The sequence below is a fragment of the Lithobates pipiens genome, unplaced genomic scaffold, assembly GCF_037356315.1.
Source record: "Lithobates pipiens isolate NorthernLeopardFrog02 unplaced genomic scaffold, aLitPip1_a1.2 Scaffold_10, whole genome shotgun sequence".
NCBI classification, from domain to species: domain Eukaryota; kingdom Metazoa; phylum Chordata; class Amphibia; order Anura; family Ranidae; genus Lithobates; species Lithobates pipiens.
In genome coordinates, this window is record NW_027507686.1 from 228,495,648 (window position 1) to 228,521,599 (window position 25,952).

A 25,952-nucleotide genomic window follows, 5' to 3' on the forward strand; every position below is an offset into this window, starting at 1 on the left:
GCAAAGGACTGATGTGCCTTTAATATTCTACCTGCACAAGGACACTGAATATGTTGGTTCTATATCGGTGGTTACATAATTAAAAAAAGGGTTTAAAAAGAAGATTACAGATCACTAGATATGCAGCAAGACCTTTCCAGACGGGAAAGCATTATGCCTTATGATGAAGTGGTTTAGCTGAGTAAAAGGAATTGTCAGTCTACTGTATGCTTCCTAGACAGGAGGACAATACTTCCTTGTCCTGAGTAGGCTTCCTTTGTGATGGCTTCCCATAAAGTGATAGTTAGTGCTATGTGTTCTGCCATCACATTGATTCTATCTGCCTTGGCAGCTTGGGAATATTCTTTTGTCTTACAAAAATCGTTCTTGGTGCTATTCTGATGTTACACCTGTATTCAGCATCTGTGGGATCACACTGTCCCTAAAGAAATGTTTTAATACTTAAGGCGTAACTCTACTTTTGTTGAGAAAAAAAAAGCATTCCCCTCTGGGTGATCTATGTACATTGGAGAGATTTTAACACATTTTGCTGCAGATTCCTAGCTTTTGTTGTTCTAAAGAAATCACGGTTTGCCCCTGGGCTGAGTAATTCTAATGAGCGTGGTTTCAAAATGATCAATCAGCTGCTGCAGCTGTAGGGCTCTAATGAGGAAAACTGCAGGGTCTGCATCCCTTTGTGATTTCATATTGGGAGTATCTCACCAAAAATTACATGTTGCAGGGGGTGCCAAAAATCTGACTTGTATCTTAGTGCAGACTTCTGGAAAAATCAGTGAGCCAATCACACAAGCTGGAAATGATCTGCGGGATGTTCTGTACACATTCTATGTACAAAACATCTCCAGGTAGCCATATTGCATTTTACAGAAAATTATAGTGTGGCAGATTTAAAAGCAAAGGTAACGTTTAACAACATTTAATTACAATATGACTTCGAATCGAAATTGCTATTTTTATTTCTTTTAATATTTTTTTTTTAAAAGATACTGTACCACTGCCCATATATTATATATGGCTTGCTTTAGAAAAAAGGAACTAGATCCCACAGACGGCAAACATTTTTCATGTCATCCCAATACTCCTGAAGATACAGAGAAGAATGTACATTTTTTATGTTTTGGGACAGCTGTATTTACATCTGCATTGTATAAGTCAAAGAATTTAAGTCCTCTCTATTGTGTATTAAAACAAAGAGAGTGACAGGTCTTCACTGCCATTTCTATTGCTAAAAAGTGCTTTTTAATATGCAAGATTTGTTTACACCTCTTTGTGCTTCTATCATGATGGTCAATTATTATGTATGAGGCAGAGCAATGATGATGATGTGCAAACAGTATTAACACATTGCTGCCAAATTTCTATAATCAAATCAGTAAAATATTTACTCTGAGCTGTTACATCAAACAATCACTGTTTTTTAAAATGTTTTACCTGTTGTTGCATCACCCTGACCCTCCTCATTCTTCTGTCTGGTTTTAATGACCAGTTTAAAACTTACCTGTGAGTTTTAGGGATTGCCTATATGAAATGTTTTAGTGTCTGGGCTGCTCTTCCTTACCACATACAGAAAGTCAATGTCAAAGCAACTCAAAACCGCTTGATGCAACTCAAGCTGTTAAAAGCAATTCATTGAGTAGTTACAGGCAAAGACTCTCAGAAGCACCTGAAAGCATACCGTATTTGACTCACGCCTGACTATGACGTTCTTAGTGCTTCTTCTGCCTACAGAAATTCTTATGCCGCGTACACACAATCAGACTGTCTGGCTGACTTAGCCCGGCGGACAATGCGCCGGACTTTGAAGCGGAGTTCCGCCGGACTTTCCGAACAAGCGGACCTGCCCACACACAACGCGGCCCCCCCTTCCCAAAGCACCCCCCCATGTTGAGGGCACGCGGCCTGGTACGGCTCAGGAGGGGGGGGGTGCTCGCTCGTCCCCACCCCCTTTCCTGACCAGCTGGGCGGCATGCTCAGATAAGGGTCTGATATGGACTCTGAGGGGGACCCCCACGCCGTATTTTCGGCATAGGGCTTCCCCTTTAAGTCCATACCAGGTGACGGGGCCAGCGATATGCCAATCTCGGCGCCAAAGGCGGTGACATTGACCTCCTGCGCTAGTCCCGGCTACCTGGAGCCACGATCAAAATGAACAGACTATTCTCTGTGTGCGGGAAAGTCCATTCATTTCAAAAGTCCGGCGGACTAGCACATACACGGTCAGATTGTCGGCCGGACTCGCAGTCCGGCGGACAATTTTTGAGTCAAAACTACTTTCTAAGTCAGCTGGACTTTTGGGGAAAAAAAATCGGCCGGAGCCCAGACACGGCCGGACTGTCCACCGAATAGTTTGATCATGTGTTTGCGGCATTAGACTCAGCCCCTAGTACAATAGGGGATAAGTTCTTACTCAACTCCAAAAGTTACAATCAAATTTCAGCAGCAGGAAAGCTTTTTTCAGCAGCACTGCACTTTATACATTCTCTGTAAAGAAATCCAAGCCAAAGTCTGAAAAATGTAAAGGCATATTGGCATGACATAAAAAAAGAAATATGTGGACTGCCATAGATGATAACCTTCTGAAGCCTAGAGGTCTGCTTGCTGGCTGAAAATGAGAATATCATTTTAATATGCAAGATTTCATATATACGAGGGGGTGCTGATAAGTATTGAGCCTTATCCAGAAAAATTGAGAAGCTGTAAATTGCAGAGTGTACTGGAGAGATTGTGCCTTTATTGTGGCCAGGCAGGTCACTTTTTGAAGTCTTGTCCTACCCGTCCAGGGAATGCCCGAACCTTGAGGTCCTGTCATGGACAGACCTTAGGTGGCGTTGTTTCGTCCCCAGTTATCCAGAAGGATAAGCTCCTGGTTTTGGTCACCCTTTCTTGGGCTGAGTCATCCATTGAGATACAAGCTCTAATCGACTCTGAGGCTGCAGGCCTGTTCATTGATGCTGCATTTGTTTTGCAGCACTTGATTCCGCTGCAGCTGCGTGACACTCCACTTGCCATTGAGACTCTTGACAGGAGACCTTTACAGCCTGCCCATGTGACTCATAAGACGGTTCCGTTGTCCATGGCCGTAGGGGCTCTTCACCATGAGATAATCCAATTCCAAGTTATTTCCTCACCCATATTTACGCTGGTTATTGGTTATCCTTGGTTACAGAGGCACAACCCCTCTTTTGATTGGCTCCGTGCTGAGGTTCTCTCCTGGTCACCACAATGCAGTGAGACATGCTTCCTGAAGGTATCCAAGGTCCTGTGCACTGCTTCACTCCCCTCCCTGCCAGAGGAGTACCGTGATTTTGGCGATGTCTTTGATAAAGGTCAAGCCGGTAGTTTGCCTCCACACCGGCCTTATGATTGCACAATCGACCTTCAACCTGGTGCCATACCGCCTCGTGGCCGGGTTTACCCTTTGTCGGTCTTGGAGGATAAGGCCATGGAGGAGTATGTTGCTGAAGCACTTTCTCGAGGTTTCATCTGCAAGTCCTCGTCTCCTGCTGGTGCTGGTTTCTTCTTTGTGAAAAAGAAGAGCGGTGAACTGAGACCTTGTATAGATGATAGGGGTCTCAATCATGTCACGATTAAGAATGCCTACCCGATTCCATTGATTACAGAGTTATTTGACCGCCTCAAGGGACCAACGGTTTTCACAAAGCTTGACCTGAGAGGGGCATACAATCTCGTGTGCATTAAGGAGGGCGACGAGTGGAAAACTGCGTTTAATACCAGAACAGGCCATTATGAATACTGGGTAATGCCTTTTGGCCTTTGTAACGCCCCGGCAGTTTTCCAGGAATTTATTAACGATGTCCTCCGAGATTTGTTGCAATTGTGTGTGGTGGTTTATCTCGATGATATCCTCATATTTTCCAAGTCCCTGGAGAGCCACCACACAGATGTCTGTCGTGTACTTCAGAAACTAAGAGAGAACAATCTCTATTGTAAACTGGAGAAGTGCGAGTTCCATCGTGAACAGGTTACATTCCTGGGCTATGTCATTTCCACTGCTGGTTTTTCGATGGACCCAGAGAAACTGTTGGCAGTCCTACATTGGCCTCAACCCGTGGGTTTACGTCCTTTGCAGCATTTCCTGGGCTTTGTCAACTATCGTAAGTTTATTCGTAACTTCTCGTCTCTGGTCAAGCCTCTGACTGATATGACCAGAAAGGACGGTAACCCACAGAGTTGGTCTCCGGAGTCCATTAAGGCCTTTGAGACTCTCAAGGCTGCCTTTGTTTCTGCTCCTATGTTGGCTGATCCTATGTTGCCTTTTATCCTAGAAGTTGATGCTTCTGAGACTGGAGTTGGCACCCTTCGGTCTCAACATCCTAACTTTGAGAGCGCTATGCATCCGTGTGGCTACTTTTCCAAAAAATTGTCACCTGCTGAGTGCAATTATGAGATTGGTGACAGAGAGCCATTAGCGATCATTTTAGCCCTGAAAGAATGGAGACATCTCCTTGAAGATACCACTGTGCCCGTTCTTATTCTTACTAACCATAAGAATCTTACATTCTTGTCTAAGGCTAAGCGACTCTCTCCCAGAAGGGCGCGATGGGCTCTTGTCGAGCTTTAATTACATTGTCTCATTCTTACCCGGTACTAAGAATGTAAGGGCTGATGCCTTGTCACGACAATTTTCCTCTACTTACAAGTTGGAGTCGGTTCCAGTTCCTATGATTCCTCCTGATCGTATCTTGGCTACGGTTCGCACCAGTCTTACTTCTCCTTTGGGTGACAAAATTCTTGCTGCTCAGGTCCATGCTCCTCCTGAAACCTTGTGACCGCTGCTTTGTCCCAGAGAGTCTCTGTACTGCAGTGCTCCAGACTTACCAGCTGGCCATCCTGGGAAGAATCAACTCATTTGGGCCATCTCCCAACAATTCTGGTGGCCTAGTCTGATGTTACTGCCCTCGTAGTTGCCTGTCCCGTGTGTGCTCAGAGTAAGACTCCTCGACACCTTCCAGTGGGCCTCCTACAACCCATACCCAATGGAGAGAGGCCCTGGACTCACCTGTCTATGGATTTCATTGTGGAATTGCCCAACTCCCAAGGCAACACTGTTATCCTTATGGTGGTTGACCGGTTCTCAAAGATGTGTCATTGTATTCCACTTAAGAAGTTGCCCACCTCTAAGGAACTGGCTTCCATTTTTGCTCGGGAGATTTTTCACTTACATGGGCTACCCAAGGTGATTGTCTCAGATAGGGGCAGTCAGTTTCTCTCCCGGTTCTGGCCAGCCTTTTGTGCACAGTTGGGAATCCAGCTTGCGTTCTCTTCTGCGTATCACCCGCAGTCTAATGGGGCTGCAGAACGAGCCAATCAGTCCTTGGAGCAAATCCTATGTTGCTATATTTCTGACCATCATAGCAACTGACCTATTACCTTGGGCAGAGTTTGCTCACAACAGTGCCTTGAATTCTGCCTCCCGATTGTCTCCATTTATGGCGAATTATGGTTTCCAACCTTCCATGTTGCCTGACTCGTTTGTTGCGCAGAGTATTCCTGCATTAGAGGAGCATCTCCGTGGTCTTCGTTCCACTTGGGTACGAGTCCAGGAGGCTTTGCGTCATGCTAATGATAGGTATAGACTCCATGCTGACCGCAGACGCCTGCCTGCGCCTTCCTACCGGGTTGGGGACAGGATCTGGCTGTCATCTTGCAACCTCCGGCTTCGTGTTCCCTCACTAAAGTTTGCACCTCAGGTTTATTGGGCCTTTCCGTATCCTTCGCAGGATTAACCCAGTAGCTTACGCGTTGGACCTTCCTCCTAGTATGCGCATCTCAAATGTGTTTCATGTCTCCTTATTGAAACCGTTGGTCTGTAACCGATTTACCACCTCGGTGCCATGTCCTCACCCTATTCAGGTTGAGAACCATGAGGAGTAGGAGGTACAATCCATTGTTGACTCCCATAGGTTCCGTGGGCGCATACAGTACCTGGTGCATTGGAAGGGGTACGGTCCGGAGGAACGCTCCTGGGTTTCATCCTCTGACGTACATGCCCCTGTTCTCCTCCGCGGGTTCCATAGATGGTTTCCCCTCAAACTCGGTGGCCCTCCACCAGAGAGGGGTCATTGAGGGGGGTACTGTCAGGGCTGGCTTAGCCCTTCCTCCTCTGGGCTGGCCGCTCAGCTGTCGGCTAATTGCCACCTCTTTTCTCTTTCCACAGTTACCAGCTGTTCCCGATGATTCTCGTCTGACCTGCCTATTTGAAGCCTTCCAGCTCACTTTTTCCTTTGCCTTCGCATTGGTCACATCACAAGGAACCATCTCCTGCAGGTTTGATTCAAAGACTGGCTTGCTGACATCCCTCCTGGCTTCTTATCCTGCTTGCAGTTGCCCTCCTTGGATCCCTGACTTCTGGCCTGGCTGATTACTAGACATGTGCATTCGTTTTCGTCCGAATGCATTTTCGTCCGAATTTCAGCTATTTTCGTTTTCGTTTTGACAAACGATAACGAAAGCACAAAATCCGAAAAACGAAAGATCCGACATAAATAAATGCTTTATTTTCGTTTTCATTGTTACAACAGTTCGATATAGAATAGGAGATTCGACATGACTCTGACAACAATCTGTGTCTATAGAACCTGTGTTCGAATGTGCCTAACCTTACCTCTATTAGTCCAAGATTATATAGAGAAAATATTCGACAGAGAAAAAAGATTTGACAGAGAGAAAAGATTCTGCAAGTTACTGTCCTAAAAAGTGTTTGGGGACCCGGGTCCTGCCCCAGGGGACATGGATCAATGCAAAAAAAAGTTTTAAAAACGGCCGTTTTTTCGGGAGCAGTGATTTTAATAATGATTAAAGTGAAACAATAAAAGTGTAATATTCCTTTAAATTTCGTAGGGGGGGGGGTTGTCTATAGTATGCCTGTGAAGGGGCGCATGTTTCCCGTGCTTAGAATTGTCCCTGCACAAAGTGTCATTTATGCAGGAAAAAAAGTCCTTTAAAATCACTCGCAGCTATAATGAATTGTCGGCTCCCGTAATACAGAGAACACTCATTGAAAGTCATTGATAAAAAAATAAATAAATAAATTTAAAAAAAAGCGTGGGGGTCCCCCAAATTCAATTACCAGGCCCTTCAGGTCTGGTATGGATATTAAGGGGAACCCTGCCTCAAATTTAAGAAAGAATTTGACGTGGGGTTCCCCCTAAATATCCATAACCAGACCCTTCAGGTCTGGTATGGATATTAAGGGGAACCCCGCATCAAATTTAAAAAAAAATTGACGTGGGGTTCCCCCTAAAAATCCATACCAGACCCTTTATCCGAGCACGCAACCTGGCAGGCCGCAGGAAAAGAGGGGGGGACGAGAGAGCGGCCCCCCCTCCCTCCTGAACCGTACCAGGCCACATGCCCTCAACATTGGGAGGATGCTTTGGGGGTCTGTGACCCCTCAAAGCACCTTGTCCCCATGTTGATGAAGACAAGGGCCTCATCCCCACAACCCTGGCCGGTGGTTGTGGAGGTCTGCGGGCGGGGGGCTTATCAGAATCTGGAAGCCCCCTTTAACAAGGGGACCCCCAGATCCCGGCCCCCCCCCTGTTTGAAATGGTAAGGGGGTACAAAAGTACCCCTACCATTTCACAAAGAAAGTGTAAAAAATGGTTAAATAAAACAAACACACTTTTGAAAAATTCCTTTATTAAAAATAAAAAAATAAAAAAAAGATTCCAGCGGCGGTAATCCACTCTTGCTATCCAGCGACGGACGGTCATCTCTCCAGCGATGTCTCATCTCATCCAGCGCAGCGAATCCTCCGTCCTTCTTCTGTCTTCGTGGAGGAGACACTGCAAGGATTCCGGCGGCTGACGTTTCTAATATACGGAGGGCGGGGCCACCCGTCACCTGACCCCGCCCCCCTCTGACGCAAGGGGAAACCCGGGGTTCCCTGTGACGTAGGGGTGACCCGCACCCCTCTGATGTAACACAGGCAGGTTTCCGTTACATCAGAGGGGGGCGGGGTCACCCATACGTCACGGGGAACCCCGGGTTTCCCCTTGCGTCAGAGGGGGGCGGGGTCAGGTGACGGGTGGCCCCGCCCTCCGTATATAAGAAACGTCATCCGCCGGAATCCTTGCAGTGTCTCCTCCACGGAGACAGAAGGATGGATCGCTGCGCTGGATGATATGAGACATCGCTGGAGAGATGACCGTCCGTCGCTGGATAGCAAGAGTGGATTACCGCCGCTGGAATCTTTTTTTTATTTTTTTATTTTTAATAAAGGAATTTTTCAAAAGTGTGTTTGTTTTATTTAACCATTTTTTACACTTTCTTTGTGAAATGGTAGGGGTACTTTTGTACCCCCTTACCATTTCAAACAGGGGGGGGGCCGGGATCTGGGGGTCCCCTTGTTAAAGGGGGCTTCCAGATTCTGATAAGCCCCCCGCCCGCAGACCTCCACAACCACCGGCCAGGGTTGTGGGGATGAGGCCCTTGTCTTCATCAACATGGGGACAAGGTGCTTTGAGGGGTCACAGACCCCCAAAGCATCCTCCCAATGTTGAGGGCATGTGGCCTGGTACGGTTCAGGAGGGAGGGGGGGCCGCTCTCTCGTCCCCCCCTCTTTTCCTGCGGCCTGCCAGGTTGCGTGCTCGGATAAAGGGTCTGGTATGGATTTTTAGGGGGAACCCCACGTCAATTTTTTTTTAAATTTGATGCGGGGTTCCCCTTAATATCCATACCAGACCTGAAGGGTCTGGTTATGGATATTTAGGGGGAACCCCACGTCAAATTTTTTCTTAAATTTGAGGCAGGGTTCCCCTTAATATCCATACCAGACCTGAAGGGCCTGGTAATTGAATTTGGGGGACCCCCACGCTTTTTTTATTTATTTATTTATTTATTTTTTTATCAATGACTTTCAATGAGTGTTCTCTGTATTACGGAGCCGACAATTCATAATAGCTGCGAGTGATTTTAAAGGACTTTTTTTCCTGCATAAATGACACTTTGTGCAGGGACAATTCTAAGCACGGGAAACATGCGCCCCTTCACAGGCATACTATAGACAACCCCCCCCCTACGAAATTTAAAGGAATATTACACTTTTATTGTTTCACTTTAATCATTATTAAAATCACTGCTCCCGAAAAAACGGCCGTTTTTAAAACTTTTTTTTGCATTGATCCATGTCCCCTGGGGCAGGACCCAGGTCCCCAAACACTTTTTAGGACAGTAACTTGCAAATTAGCCTTTAAAATGAGCACTTTAGATTTTGAACGTTGGAGTCCCATAGACTTAAATAGGGTTCTAAAGTATGCTATATACTAGCTCCGTCGAATCTTCTTTATACTTTCGACAGACACCATAAGCCTTCAAAGACAGATTCGACCGTGATTCATGTGGATTTTCGGACAAATGCAATTTTTGAACGAAAAACGAAATAAATAAAAACGAATTTCGGGAGTAACTAAATAAATTAAGTTTTCAGACGAAAACGAAATTCCGAAACAAAATATTTTACTCTGCACATGTCTACTGATTACCCGATCTGGTTAATGAACTTTGGACTGGCTGACTACCCAATCTGGCTACTGGACTCTGGCTATGCTTGACTACGCTTTACTCTATTTACCTTTTATTTTTATTAATAAACAAGTGTGATTTGATTGTACTTCTGTCTCTGTCTGTTTCATGGTTTCTGACATGTTATGATCCTGAGACAATCCACCCAATCCAAAGAAGTTCTGTGTGCAAAGGTCAGTGCAGAGGCAAATGGCAATGGTTTTTTGGGATAAGAAGGGAGTTCTGCTGGTGGACTACCTCCAGAAGGGTTTAACCATCAATGCAACATATGATTGTGTTTTATTCACAAAGTTGAGGCAAAATATCAAGGAAAAAGGTTGAGGAAAGCTATCCAAAGGTGTCATCCTGTAGCATGGCAACGCCACATCACACACTGCAAGTGAAACAATGACAAGACATACCTCCTTAGGCTTTCAAGTGATGCTGACCATTATATAAAATGTAAAATTTCTAAAAGGGCAGAGGAGAAAAAGGGCAGAATTTTTTTTCCCCTCTGCCCTTTTATAAATTTTATTTTCTAAATCTCTTCTTTTCATGACAATGTATTTTTTCTTGATTGGTGAATTAATTTAAAGTCCAGTTAGACCTATATGCGTATATACTTATGTCTTTATTTTTATAATTTATTATTTCTATTTTTATTATTCTTATATTCTTATTTATTTTTATTTCCATTTTCTTTTTCATTTTCTTTATATTTTCAATTTTTCGATTTTATTTCCATTGATTTTCCACAGATTTTTTTCCTGTGATGTGTAATATTTCCATCACCTAAAGAGAACGCTATATGCGATTCCTGATTTCTTTTTTTCTTTTGTCCTTGTTTCCGCCCACGGCGGGCTCAGAGAGTATAAATCATGCATGGTTATATCTGTAGTCATAGGTTGATAAAGGAACTAGATAGATGCTTTTCTTATGACCACATACGGTTTGCGGTCCAGGCTGGCTGCTGTCCCTTAGTACTGACATCACATCTGGGACTCCCTTCCCTTTGGACCCGATTGCGTCATTTCCGGCGGTGTCCCCAGGGTTCTGGATACTCCGCTGATGAATTGATTGGAATCTGTGTTACAATATATACAAACAGTCCTGGGAGTTTTTCAACACACTGTGGACCCTCCTGATGTTGGATGACCTACAATTTATAATGATATGCCTTCTGTATCTCCTGATCTTGTGAGTGTTTTTAATCCCGCTGGGGATATTAAACTGTTTTTAACTTCTACACTTAGAGGCGCCTTAAGATGTTTATTGTAGTTGGCTACCACCAGGTTAGGATTTGTGCCTACTTGAAGAGGGGGATCTTGTGGGGGCTGCAGGATTTCAATCCATGGCGGCATATTGTTACCAATGCTTTGTTTGGTGACTGTGGTGCCTTGAGATCATTCACAGGCTCCTCCTGTGTAGTTCTGGGCTGATCCCTCACTTTTTTATTGATCATCCTAACCCCATGGGGCAAAATCTTGCATGGAGCTCCAGACCGAGGGCAATTGATGGTTATTTTGTATTTCTTCCATTTGCAAATAATCGCTCCAACAGTTATCTCCTTCTAACCAAGCTTGTAGCCCATTCCAGCCATGTGCAGGTCTACAGTCTTGTCCCTGACGTTCTTTGACAGCTCTTTTGTCTTGCCCATGATAGTGGGTTTGAATGGAAGTAAGAAATTCTGTGGACAGGTGTCTTTTCTACACATAACGCATTGTCGTTAGGAGCACCTTCTTAAAATTGACAGGGTTAATCTGTGTACCACACAAGCACATACTGTAGCCAGTCTGAGGGAGCCAGAATTATTGTTGGTTGGTAGGGGATCAGATACTTATTTTGCTCACTGAACTGCAACTCAATGCATAACATTTGTATCATGTGTTTTTTTTGGGGGATTTTTGGTTGATATTCTATCTCTATTATTTAACATACATCCATTATATAAATTATAGACCCATAATTTCTTTGTAAGTGGACAAAATCTGCAGGGGATCAACTAATTATCTTCCCCACTGTGCCTGAATAAATAAAAAGAAAATGCATTTCAGGATTTTATCTTTTAGCCCTGACCATAATTAAGAAAATATACACAAAACCACTGATTACTACCTTTCTAATGACAAGCACTACTGACCTGGTTGTAGAGGGCACAGATGTGCAGCGCAGTGTTCCCAGATGCATTTTGTGCTCCCATGTTGGCACCGTAAAACAGAAGGTGCTCTAAATGTTGATAGTAACCGTTTCGGCATGCCTGTGAAGAAACACACTGTTTAGTTCCAAAATGAAAAACAAAGTTGTAACAAGCTTGAATTTTTGGCTAGAAATGACGTTTCGACAAATCGTGAAAATGTGTGTTTTGCCTAAAACCCAAAAGGTAGCTCCAAACCTAAACCAAACCCCTACTCTCGGGGTGTCCAATCGAGAAACTTCCCCTCACTTCCAGTTTTTGTCACTGATGCAGAAAACAAAAACAGCAATAAAAACATTCCTTATAACCCTTCCCCACTCTAACCACTTAAGGAGCTGGCCTTTTTCTGACACTTGTTTGCAAGTAAAAATCTGTTATTTTTTTGCCATAAAATTGCTTAGAACCGCCAAACATTACAAATTTATATATTATATATATATATATATATATATATATATATATATATATATATATATATATATTGTGGGGGGTTAGCTCAAATGGGGGTCACCTTCCCTGGGAAAAAGCTGACTTGTAGCCAAATTTAAAAGGTTGCATAAAAAAAAAATCAAACAAAACAGAAAATAAATCCTTGCCATCCAGGCACTAACTAAACACTTCAGGTTCCTTACAGGTGAAGGGTTTCTCCCAGTCACCCACAAAACAAAGAAAATGTAAACCTTTTCTTCCTCTCACAAAGGAAACTTCAGATCAGTAGCTCTCTCAGGGCTTCCTGAGTCCCAGGCCAAGAGCAATCCTTTGCTCCAGTCCTGCTTTATTTATACCACCCGTTGGTGGACACAAGTGGATCAGAACCAACCCTGCCAAGGTGACTGGTAAAACCCGGACCGGATGCCACCTTAGTTCTCTGCAAATAAATGCATGCGAGGTGAAACATAACGTCCATCAATAACCTTGCCTTTCACAATGTCACAATATAGTGATTTTTTGGGGGGAAAAAAAAAGTCACCCTTTAACCACTTAAGCCCCGGACCATTTGGCTGGCCAAAGACCAGAGCACTTTTTGTAATGCGGCACTGCGTCGCCTTAACCGACATGGCGCAGTTATGCGACATGGCTCCCAAACAAAATTGACGTCCTTTTTTTCCCCACAAATAGAGCTTTCTTTTGGTGGCATTTGATCACCTCTGCGGTTTTGATTTTTTGCGCTATAAACAAAAAAATAGCGACAATTTTGAAAACACACATTATTTTTTACTTTTGCTATAATAAATATCCCCAAAAAATATATTAAAAAAATGTTTTCCTTAGTTTAGGTCGATATGTATTCTTCTTTGTTTATTGATTGGTTTGCGCAAAAGTTATAGGTGCTACAAAATAGTGGATAGTTTTATTATTAATGGTGGCGATCAGCGATTTTTATAATGACCGCGACATTATGGCGGACACATCGGACACTTTTGGCGCTATTTTGGGACCATTCACATTTATACAGCGATCAGTGCAATTAAAAATGCATTGATTACAGTTGATTACAGTGGCAGTGAAGGGGTTAACACTAGGTGGCGCTGTAGGGGTTTAAGTGTGTCCTAGAGAGGGATTCTTATTGTGGGGGGAGGGGCTATGTGTGACACGACACTGATCACTGCTCCCGATTACAGGGAGCGGTGATCAGTGTCATTAGGCAGAATGCGGAAATGCTTGTTTACATCAGCATTTCCCCATTCTTCCTCACAATGAGACGATCGTGGGTATACCCACGGACTCTATGTCTCTATGACTGACGGAGTTTGCGGCGGCCGCCCACTTGTCCGTGCCATTGTGTCGACGTAAATGTACAGTTGGCGGTCGGGAACTGGTTAAAGAATTTTAAAAATATAAAAATATATATACCCCAATTTTTTCACTTTATTTCATCTTATTTTACTTTAATTGTATTTTTTTAATTTATTTTATTGTTAATATTTTTCACAGTTATGCTTACTGGACTTTATTTTTCTCATAGTATTTTCCACTGGACTTGATTAACTTTTTGCATCTAATTTGTGCACTGTATTTATACGTTATGTTTATATCGATTTCATTTATAGCGTGACTCTTTATGAGCTGGTCAAATAAAAAAAAAACGAACTAATGTATGGGCTGCTTAAATCTTTCCTTAAAGAAACATTTGGGTTTCCATTGCTAACTCCTACTGAAAATAGTAGTTGTCTTGTGTACAGTTGTGCGCAAAAGTTTGCATACTCTGGCAGAAATCATGAAACTTTAGCATTGATATTGAAAATATTATTGATCATGCCAAAAGAAGCCCATATTGCATCAATGCCATGAAAAAGCCCAGTTACAATATGCCCAACAACACCTTGACACACCTCACAGCTTCTGGTACACTGAAATTTGCAGTTAAGGCTTCTTTCTGGCAACTCGACCATGCTCATTTTTGTTCAAGTATTGCCACATTGGGCTCCTTGAGACAACCACACCGTCTTTTTCCAGAGCAGCCTGAGGTTATCTGTGAGTTTTTCTTTGTAAGCTGAACAATTCTTCTGGCAGTTGTGGCTGCAATTTCTTTTCACCTTGGTATTAAGATCAAGATCCCCAAATTGTCCACTTCATAATAAATGATTGAACAGTACTGGCTGGCATATTTAAAGCTTTGGATATCTTTTGGATGTCCTTTTCCATCTCTATAAAGTTCCATTACCTTGTTACGCAGGTCTTTTGACAGTTCTTTTCTACTCCACCATGGCTCAGTTTCTAGCTTGCTCAGTGCATCCACATGAGAGCTAACAATCTGATTTACTATTTATGCACAGACACTAATTGCAATTTAAAAAGCCACAGATGTGGGAAATTAACTTTTAATTGTCATTTTAACCTGTGTGTGTCACCTTGTGTGTCTGTACCAAGAGGTAACATTCCAGGGTAAATTTTGATTAGGGCCATTTGGGTGATTTCTGTTATCATTAAGATTTAAAAAGGAGCCAAACAACTATGTGATTATAAATGGCTTCATATGATTACTATCCCTAAATAAATTAGGTTTTTGGCATGATTAGTTATATTTTCAATATCAATGATAAAATGTGGGTATACAAATCTTTGAGCACAACTGTACATGTTTATCCACTGGATTTATTGACCAAGAACAAATAATGAATTCAAGAACGTCAGAAAAGTTCTAAAGCCTTAATCCGCGGATTTGTTTTAGGTTAGTGACTCAACATTCTGAACCAAGAAGGTCAGCTCAGCATGACAACCAGACAACTAGAGTTTGCAGAATAAGCTGGACATAAGTAAGGAGTTTTTCATATTTAGCTCTAGATAAATATTTACATAGTGAGCAGATCAACACATTATTGGAAAAAAATGAAATTAGGATTTTAAAATACTGCTAGAACAGTGATAAGATTTTGCTAATCTATATGACCGGACTTAGTGGCACCAAGCAAAAGATATTTGTTTCGGAAAACAATACACAGTATTATGAAGGCTTCATTCTGCAGTCTAATGTCTACAGTACAATATGGTGCATGCATTGTAAACTTTTATCATTTATAAGTGTGCTGGGAAATGGGCAGACTGTATTTCTGAAGAACAACTTGGTGATAATAAAACAAGATATTGTTTGAAAACGGGGACTTATGAAACCACAAAAATTACCAGTTTTCAATTATACCTTCTTTCCTTGCTATTGCGATGCTACTTTTAAGCTAATATTTTTTCTGCTTTGGACCTATTCAGTTACAACATGCTGAGGAGGAAGAGAGGCTATACAGAAGTCCTAAATGTTGTACTGCTCGTCAGGTGATCCCCCAATTGCTGTCTATCATGCATTAAAAAGACATGTTGGGTAATCTTCTCCACAAAGCTTAACAGAAGACTGGATGAAAAATTGTAGCCTGTCTAAAATCGAGAAAATCGAGTCTCATCCACACTTAGTATGCTCAGAATAGATCTTTTATAGATCATATTAAAATGAAGATGCAAGTCAGATGAAATTTACCTATACTGATCTAAAAATCTATTATTTTTATTAATATCAGATTAAAAAAACTGCATTTGTATATTTAAAATGCGATACATCGCCTCTTATCATTATGTACATAATAACTTTCACTATGGTACGCCTAACATCAATGTGGGGTGAAAAACTGTTACCGTATTTATCGGTGTGTAACACGCACTTTTTTCCCCATAAAATCAGGGGGAAATTGTCGGCGCGTGTTATACACGATCCCTGCCATCTCTGAGGGTAGAGGAGCAAGAATTACATAGAGCCACGATCTTGTGTGTACCCGGCACTCTGTCACTCACAGCCACACCTCCAGGCCCCGCACCGGGCCACTGTTCTTTCTATCATATGAGCAGGGCCAGGAGGCGTGGCTGTGAGTGATGGAGTGCCGGGTACACAGGAGATCCTGGCTCTATGTAATTCAGCGGCGCTCACTCCTCCTCTTCCCTCCGAGAGAGCAGAGATAATCCAACACTGGTGAGGCTGCAATGATGGGAAAGGTGAGGCTTCAGATGGGCACTGAACAGGCTTTATTGTTGGACAATTTAATGGCTGCGGATGGGCACTGAACAGGCTGCATTGTTGGGCAATTTAAAGAGGAAGTAAACCCTGATGGGTTTACTTCCTCTTTGATTCCCTGCAAAGGTAAAGCATAATGGACTACTATGCATCGCATAGTAGTCCATTATGTGTCACTTACCTGACACAGGAGCCAGCGAAGTCACCACTGTCCCCTGTAGTTCCAAGCGTCCATCTTCTTGGTGGGTCTCCGTGGGTCTCGCTGTTCCGGCGCTGTGATTCGCCGGAGTAGCAATGATGTCACTCCCGCACATGTGCATGGGAGCCGACACTCGCGGCATATCGCCGCGATCTGCGGCTTACCCAGTGCGCCTGCGCGCCGTAGACAGCGGTGGCTGTCTTCAGATAAATATCTCTTTAACCGTATAGGTTTAGGAGATATTTCTTGGACCTACAGGTAAGCCTTAATCTAGGCTTACCTGTAGGTCAAAGTGGTTTGTAAGGGTTTACAACCACTTTAATGGCTGCAGATGGGCACTGAACAGGGAGAAGCAACAGCACACTGAACCACTGAGCTTCCCAGTGAATGGCTGCACAGGGACATGGCAAGACAAGTCTGATCATTGGAGGAGAGTACACCAAGTTCTCAGCATACAGCAGCTAGAGAACTGACCACAGTGTGCTCTCCAGCTTAGGTCCCTTTCACACTGCTGCGACTTAAGTCACTCGATTTTACCGCGATTTTGCCACAATTTTAAGGAATGCCTGTGTAAACTTGAGGTACATGGACTTCAACTTGCATGAAAGTCAGACCAAAGTAGTACAGGGACTACTTTGAAGTCGGCATGACTTAAATTCACACATATATGAATGGTTATCATTGGAAATCATGGGGAACGACTTGTCATGCGAATTTGCAGTCCCAAGTCGCAGGACAAGTTGCACGACTGTGAAAGGGGCCTACTGTGATCAGCTTGTAATAGGGAAGCAAAGGGTCTAGCAGGAACACCAGGGATTTTACACAAAGGAAGTAATACAAAGAGAACAGAATACTTCTCCATATAATTACATGGTACAGCAGGCATATATCAGGAATATGAAATGCTGGGGTAAGAAATACTGTAAACATACAGTATAGCTCAGCAATATACGGTGGGCTACCCTTAGCAAAACAAAAAGAGGCCAAAGAAGTCATTCAACTCAAAGGCCCATTATAAGTATACAATTTATGGAGATAATTGCTCCAGATTTGGGGGTTACAACCACTTCAGTGTCCACCAGAAAAACGGATCAATTAAAAAGCTCTATCCTGTGCACACAATGGGCGAGTGAGACTAAATTTAATATTTCTGCCAAGAAGCTTAAAATCACTGCAGCACTCCTCACCACAGCACTGGACAGTCATATGGTTTGCACAATTTCCCGCTTTAATTTACTGTCTAAAACCTAATGTCGCATACACACGATTGGAATTTTGGTCAGAAAAATCTCTGATGGTTTTCCCGACGGAATTCCGACGAGATTGCACTCAAGCTGTCTTGCATACAGGGTCACCCCAAATTCCAACCATCAAGAGTGCGGTGATGTACAACGGGACTAGAAAAAGGAAGTTCAAGCCCCTGTAGCCAATAGCGTCCATGTCGTAGTTGAATTTGAGCATGCGTGTGTTTTTGCGCTTCGGAATTGCATACACACGATCGGAATTTCATAACATTCCATAAATTAAAGACTAGTCAACACAAAGGGCACAGCACGTGGGGGGGTGCAGAGGGGCACAGTACAGGGGGGCGTCAGGAGGGCACAATACTGGGATCAGGAGGGCACAGTATAGGTTCGGGGATGCTTCCCGGGACACAACCATATCGGGACAGTTTATTAAAAAGCATGACTGACTGAGCAAATCTGGGGCAGTTAGCAAGTATGATGTAATGCAAGATTATTGTGGGGCCCCCATGTACCTGGGGCCCCTGGGCAATGCCCAGGAGTGCCCTTGCATTAAGGTGGCCCGCATGTTTCAATGCCTCGCGTTGTGGTTCTTTTTTTACTGTACCCCGTCTCCCACACTATTTTGTTTAGTCAATATGTGATAAAATCTGCCATGGAAACACACAGAAAACACATTGGAACAACAGTGGATGCATGGGTTCCTCCAAATAAGGAAAATAAATTGGGAACTTCAGTACCATTTTAGGAGTCAAACTGTGTTTTCTAAATAGAAGGTCATGCGACTAAACCATATAATAAACACATTTGAAAGATTCAGCCATCTGAAGTGCTTTCTATAAAAATAAAGGTATGTCTTGCCATGAATAAAAAAAAAAAAGCGTTGTCCTCAATTTCCCTCATATTGCCTGCATAAATAGTTAAATATGACCACATCCGGTGTACATATATAATTAGAAAGTAAACATAGAAACGGTTTATTTTTTCTACACCTGAAGAAGTAATTTAATTAGTGCAACACATTTGTTTACAATACTGGAACCTCCTGGTACCATAATGCTTGATGTGGAGCTTTTGGTCTAATTTACACAGAAACATCCAAATGCCCAAAATGTTCTTGACCTCTAACCTATCCTAGCAGTTAATGTAAAATAGGGGAACAATTGCTCCCTACCCACACATATAGAATGACAATATATAAGCAGCTGCCTGTTAAAAAAGTTGTGAAAACCAGAAATGTGAAAGTGTATGTGGTGAACCGCGCTAATAGTCTTATAGTTGACTAATGATAAAGTGCAAACAGTACAAATAAATAAAATAAAATAAAAAATTTATAAAATTGTGCATAAATGATCAAGCATATCATCAACTGTGCAAAGTAAGTATAAAGTCCAAAATGGTTAAAACATAAACACAATACTTGAGTCCAAAAACCACAAAAGGTAATCCAGTGTATTCAAGTTTTAAAAGTGACTTTTCCAATGCTTGAGTGACTAGAGTGTCGGTGGAGGATTTCTCTAGTCCCTCAAACATTGGAAAAGTCATGTTTAAAACTTGAATACACACACTCAAGTATTGTGTTAGGTTTTGACCATTTTGGACTTTATACTTGCTTTGTACAGTGCATCCAGTGGCTCTTTATATCATTTTTTTATTTTATTAATTTTTATTTATTTGTATTGTTTGCACTTTATCATTAGTCAACTATTAGACTATTAGCGTGGTTCAGCACATACACTTTCACATATCCTAGCAGTTAACTTGACCAAACATTTAGCCCATCAGCTATATGAATCATAATTCCTAAATGGACCATAGAAAAAAACTTAACAAATTCACTTTAATGTAGCCCACCTAGAAGCAGCATATTTTTGTTTTCCTTTTCATTCCAAAGATATGCAGGTAGGTTAATTGGCTTCTGTCCAAAATTGGCCCTAGTATATGAATGGGGATTGGGGATTGTGGGCTCCTTGAGGGTAGGGCCCGATGTGAATGTGCAATGTACAGGGATAGGAACAATTGTAGACACTCACTCAGGTTGAACTGGATGGACTGTTGTCTTTATTCAACCTTACTATGTAACTATGTAACTATTCCCCACTTTTTTGTCAGCTAACAAAGAAAAAATAAAAGTCTTGTATGAGCTAAGAGTTGCTGGAATTAGTACTTTACACGGGACTAGGGTATGTGACAGCACTGACTGTCCCAGCATCACGAGTGTAATGTGTGCTGTTTTTAGTAATAGATGTGGCTTTGTTTTCTCTTTGCGCTGCTCCACATACAGAGCCCTGCGTTGTTAGTAAACACAGGGCTTTGTGCTATGATTTTCTAAGCTTATCAGCAGGTCCCAGCCATAAATCATTGGCCGGGACCTGCTAACCGACTTGTGTTGAAGTAAATGACAGTACAGACGGCGCAGTGGGCCCACACACGTGTGCCCCTACTCGTAAATGCTGGATCACATATATGTACATCATCCATCGCAGTGGGGCCACCCTGCCACAGTCAAAAGGCGGTGTGCAGTCCGTAAGTGGCTAATGTAATTTTAAGGGTTTTCGTTTTTTTGCAATCGTTTTTATTGAGCTCTCAAAGGATAACAGGCTCATGTTCACCCATGCAAGGGGGACAATACAATTACACAGAACGCAAAGTAGACAGAACAATAACAATAAGCATATAATCAGTCATATACAGTGAACTTGTTCAGGATCTTGGACCAATGGTATAATGGTCAATAGCCAATAGACTTTCCAGAACCAAGAATCCTGGTGTAGACCAAGCCCAACAGACAAGGAAAAGCCAGAAAGTAAGAAGAGAAGAAGAAAAAAAGAGGGGTAGGGAGAAGGGAGGGAGAGTGGGGGGCCCATGGACTCTGCGCCACGGCAGGCATCGCATCATAAAACGGCCTAAGCTAGCTGGATAGTAGGAATTAGTTAATCCACAGATCCCAAATTTTAAAGCAGAGTTGCACCCAAAAGTAAAACTTCCACTTACTGTATATACTCGAGTATAGGTCGATCCGAATATAAGCCGAGGCCCCTAATTTACCACAAAAAAATGGGAAAACGTATTGACTTGTGTATAAGCCGAGGGTGAGACATGCCTGTCCATCCCTGTGTGTTCATCCCTGTGTGTCCAGCCCTGTGTGTCCAGCCCTGTGTGTCCAGCCCTGTGTGTCCAGCCCTGTGTGTCCAGCCTACCTGTGTCCTGAGCCTGTGTCCTTCTGCACATATGGCGGCCATGCCAGGATCGCCGCACCTCTTCTCGTCTCTGACAGACGGTGGCCATTCCACTGTTCAAAAGCCGCGCCTCCGTCTGTGATAGGCGAAACACTCAATTTCCCAGCAGTCTGTGTTCCGCCTATCACGGACATCATCTCATCCTCGTCCGTAGTATGAGGATGAGCGGATGTCCGTGATAGGTGGACCACTGACTGCTGGGAAATTGAGTGTTCCGCCTATCACAGACAGGGAGGCGCGGATTTTGAATAGTGGAATGGCCGCCGTCTGTCTGCACGACACGCTGATCGGGTAGACAGACGGCGGTGACTCGAGTATAAGCCGAGGGGGACACTTTCAGCGTACAAAAAGGGGCTGAAAATCTCGGCTTATACTCGAGTATATACGGTATCTGTCTCCTCCCCCCTCTGGTGCCACATTTGGCACCTTTCGGGGGGAGGGGGTACCTGTTTTTGACAGGTACCCTGTCCCCACTTTCGTCGGACCTCGGCGCGCCGAGGTAGGTAATAAGTTCCGCCCCGCCTCCTCCCTCCCCTACTGTCGGGCCAGTAGGAGAGCACAGCCACGCTTTGCGCACTAGGGACCCAGCCATACAGCCGAAAAGCTTCACGACCAGGTTCCTTTACCGGCAATGGCGACAGCGGCACCTGACAACTGATGGAAACATCAGCTGCGGAGCCGACATCGCTGGACTCCAGGACAGGTAAGTGTCCTAATATTAAAAGTCAGCAGCTACAGTATGTGTAGCTGCTGACTTTTCATTTTTTGAGAGGAAGGCGGAACTTTGCTTTAAGGAATTTAGAGTGGGTGTCCCGTACTATACTGGACAATTTTTTGTTTACCGTAAAGGCAGTCATGCGGTCTTTTACTCCCTGGAACTAGACTGATGGTTTCTTCCAGGCCTAAACAATTGTCTGTATAGCAGACAGAAATAAGCATGACTAAGCTAATTTCTGTTGATACACATAGAGGCCCAGGATAGGGCAGTGTAAAAGGGCCAGTTTGGTGTCTTTACGAATTTTCTAATGAAATAAGGTGTGTAGCAGGCCAAAGACCCTGGACAAGACCACACAATGTGCAACACATCCCCTTGTTGGCCACAATTCCTGAAGCATCTACCACGGCACCCATGATGTGCATGGGCTAACCGGGCAGGGACCTAAGGTTTTTTTTTTTTTTTCAAGCTTTGGATACAATGGGGAACGGTTCAATTGCCCTTGCGTCACCCGGCGAGAAGATCCTACCTTTACTTCCCTTATAAAAATGCTACTAATGCAAAGCAGGTCAGACATTACACCCCTGCCATTAAAAGTGGTTGTAAACCCTTACAGTGCCTTGCGAAAGTATTCGGCCCTCTTGAACTTTTCAATCTTTTGCCACATTTCAGGCTTCAAACATAAAGATATAAAAATTTTATTTTTTGTGAAGAATCACGAACAAGTGGGACACAATTGTGAAGTGGAACAAAATCTATTGGATATTTTAAACTTTTTTAGCAAATGAAAAACTGAAAAGTGGTGCATGCAAAATTATTCGGCCCCTTTACTTTCAGTGCAGCAAACTCACTCCAGAAGTTCAGCGAGGATCTCTGAATGATCCAATGTTGTCCTAAAAGACTGATGGTGATAAATAGAATCCACCTGTGTGTAATCAAGTCTCTGTATAAATGCACCTGCTCTGTGATAGTCTCAGGGTTCTGTTGAAAGCGCAGAGAGCATCATGAAGACCAAGGAACACACCAGGCAGGTCCGTAATACTGTTGTGGAGAAGTTTAAAGCCGGATTTGGATACAAAAAGATTTCCCAAGCTTTAAACATCCCAAGGAGCACTGTGCAAGCGATCATTTTGAAATGGAAGGAGTATCAGACCACTGCAAATCTACCAAGACCTGGCCGTCCCTCTAAACTTTCAGCTCAGACAAGAAGAAGACTGATCAGAGATGCAGCCAAGAGGCCCATGATCACTCTGGATGAACTGCAGAGAACTACAGCTTAGGTGGGAGAGTCTGTCCATAGGACAACAATCAGTCGTACACTGCACAAATCTGGCCTTTATGGAAGAGTGGCAAGAAGAAAGCCATTTCTCAAAGATATCCATAAAAAGTCTCGTCTAAAGTTTGCCACAAGCCACCTGGGAGACACACCAAACATGTGGAAGAAGGCGCTCTGGTCAGATGAAACCAAAATCAAACTTTTTGCCCACAATGCAAAACGATATGTTTGGTGTAAAAGCAACACAGTTCATCACCCTCAACACACCATCCCCACTGTCAAACATGGTGGTGGCAGCATCATGGTTTGGGCCTGCTTTTCTTCAGCAGGGACAGGGAAGATGGTTAAAATTGAGGGGAAGATGGATGCAGCCAAATACAGGACCATTCTGGATGAAAACCTGTTGGAGTCTGCTAAAGACCTGAAACTGGGACGGAGATTTATCTTCCAACAAGACAATGATCCCAAACATACAGCAAAATCTACAAAGGAATGGTTCACAAATAAACGTATCCAGGTGTTAGAATGGCCAAGTCAAAGTCCAGACCTGAATCCAATCGAGAATCTGTGGAAAGAGCTGAAAACTGCTGTTCACAAACGCTCTCCATCCAACCTCACTGAGCTCGAGCTGTTTTGCAAGGAAGAATGGGCAAGAATTTCAGTCTCTCGATGTGCAAAACTGATAGAGACATACCCCAAGCGACTTGCAGCTGTAATCGCAGCAAAAGGTGGCTCTACAAAGTATTAACGCAAGGGGGCCGAATAATTTTGCACGCCCTACTTTTCATTTTTTTATTAGTTAAAAAAGTTTCAAAAATCCAATAGATTTCGTTCCACTTCACAATTGTGTCCCACTTGTTGGTGATTCTTCACAAACAATAAAAATGTTATATCTTTATGTTTGAAGCCTGAAATGTGGCAAAAGGTTGAAAAGTTCAAGGGGGCCAAATATTTTCGCAAGGCACTGTACATATACCGAGTGAAGTGACTAGCCTCAGGTAATACACAGAGATGAAACAAATCCCCCTACATAAGTTGTACCTGTTTATCTGCAGTCTTCTCTTCTTTACATTCGTTCAAAGCACATAATTTCTAAAGCTAGACTGAGCTGTCAGAAAAAAAAAAAATGGGGGGACAGAGCTGAGATTACACACTGCGGAGCTCAGGGAGGAGAGTTTGGAGGAAGGATTGGAGGGAAGGGAAAAGAACGGACATCCCCCTCCACACAGGAACAGAGCGGTGGCTGTCAATCAGCTGGAGCTCACTCCCTTGACACCTTAATTTCTCTTGGTGTCAGGAAAACTTGTCAGAAGGGGCTGAAGCTGATAGTAGAGGAATTAAGCAGCAGACAGATATTAGACTTAGTGCTCTGGATTGAGAAAAGTACACACTATAGAGGGATATGCTTTGTTCATATTTCATATCCGAGGTTTACAACCACTTTAAATAAGACAAGAAAAAAGTTCCTGAAAGCCATATTGACACCATAATATATATCTCCTCTGCGCCTGTTCTGCTGACAATTGTAAATGGATAAAAAATAACAAAAGGAAATGGATTCAAGCAGAAGCCAAGTAAATCATCTGTTAGGGGGTTGTTGTAAGACATGTGTACCAGCAGAGGCTGCCAGAGCCCTAATGCGTGGCACATATAAGAAACTGGAGACGGAGTTTGTTACAGACTCATAATCTATCAGTTACAAAGAGAAAGTCGGAGTGGGAAACTGTCTCCATAAGAAGCCCAGTGAGGTAAGGCTAGCCAGGCACTCGAATAAATGTTTCATGAAGATGATGAATGTTATAGAAGGCTTCACTTCCCTGCCCAGGAAGGGGAACCTGATAAGACCTTTTTCAAGCAGTTGACAAATTTATGTCAAATTCTGGAACTGGTCAGTCAAGTCCATGAGCACATCAGAGCGATTCATGCATCTTTGTCCTTTTTTTTTATGAGAAAGGTATATTTTCAGTGATCACATATTTAAAGGGTTAGTTGACCTTTACCGAAAAAACTGCCCACGCAGGTAAGGGTTGTCTGTAGGAGAAAAACTGTGCAGCTGTGGCTATTGCTGGATAATGCCCTTGCTATAGGTGTAGGCCATTGTACATACTTTCTGATGCCTGACAGAAAAACTCCCAGAGATGGCATCATTGCATCCTGCCTTGTTGATAGGATATTGCTAAGACACTCCAAGACATTACTGATCACCCTCACAGGAGCAAGCTCTCAAACCCTGCACATTCACAGATCACCATCTCCTCTGTTGCAGCATCACTGAGCTCAGAGCTACTACAGTAAAACAGGGAGGAGAGTGCGCACATGTGAAGAAGTTTGAATCGACTGTGAGTGTCTCAGCAATGTCCTATCAACAAGGCAGGGTGGAATGATGTAATCTCTTGGAGTTTTCCACCAGAATTTGGGAGGTATGTACAGTGCCTTGCGAAAGTATTCGGCCCCCTTGAACTTTTCAACCTTTTGCCACATTTCAGGCTTCAAACATAAAGATATAAAATTTTAATTTTTTGTGAAGAATCACCAACAAGTGGGACACAATTGTGAAGTGGAATGAAATCTATTGGATATTTTAAACTTTTTTAGCAAATAAAAAACTGAAAAGTGGTGCGTTTAAAATTATTCGGCCCCTTTACTTTCAGTGCAGCAAACTCACTCCAGAAGTTCAGCGAGGATCTCTGAATGATCCAATGTTGTCCTAAATGACTGATGGTGATAAATAGAATCCACCTGTGTGTAATCAAGTCTCTGTATAAATGCACCTGCTTTGTGATAGTCTCAGGGTTCTGTTAAAAGCACAGAGAGCATCATGAAGACCAAGGAACACACCAGGCAGGTCCGTAATACTGTTGTGGAGAAGTTTAAAGCTGGATTTGGATACAAAAAAATTTCCCAAGCTTTAAACATCCCAAGGAGCACTGTGCAAGCGATCATTTTGAAATGGAAGGAGTATCAGACCACTGCAAATCTACCAAGACCTGGCCGCCCCTCTAAACTTTCAGCTCAGACAAGGAGAAGACTGATCAGAGATGCAGCCAAGAGGCCCATGATCACTC

General features: G+C 43.2%; 1 protein-coding gene across 8 annotated transcripts in view; it reads right to left on the minus strand.

Moving 5' to 3' along the window:
* Positions 1-25,952, minus strand: part of SHANK2 (SH3 and multiple ankyrin repeat domains 2) — a 1,084,923-nt gene that overhangs the window by 713,388 nt on the left and 345,583 nt on the right. For all 8 annotated transcript variants that reach the window (XM_077462543.1, XM_077462526.1, XM_077462535.1 and 5 more), the window contains exon 8: positions 11,666-11,782. In XM_077462543.1, the coding sequence (XP_077318669.1) occupies positions 11,666-11,782 (117 nt within the window). The remainder of the gene's footprint in view (positions 1-11,665; positions 11,783-25,952) is intronic.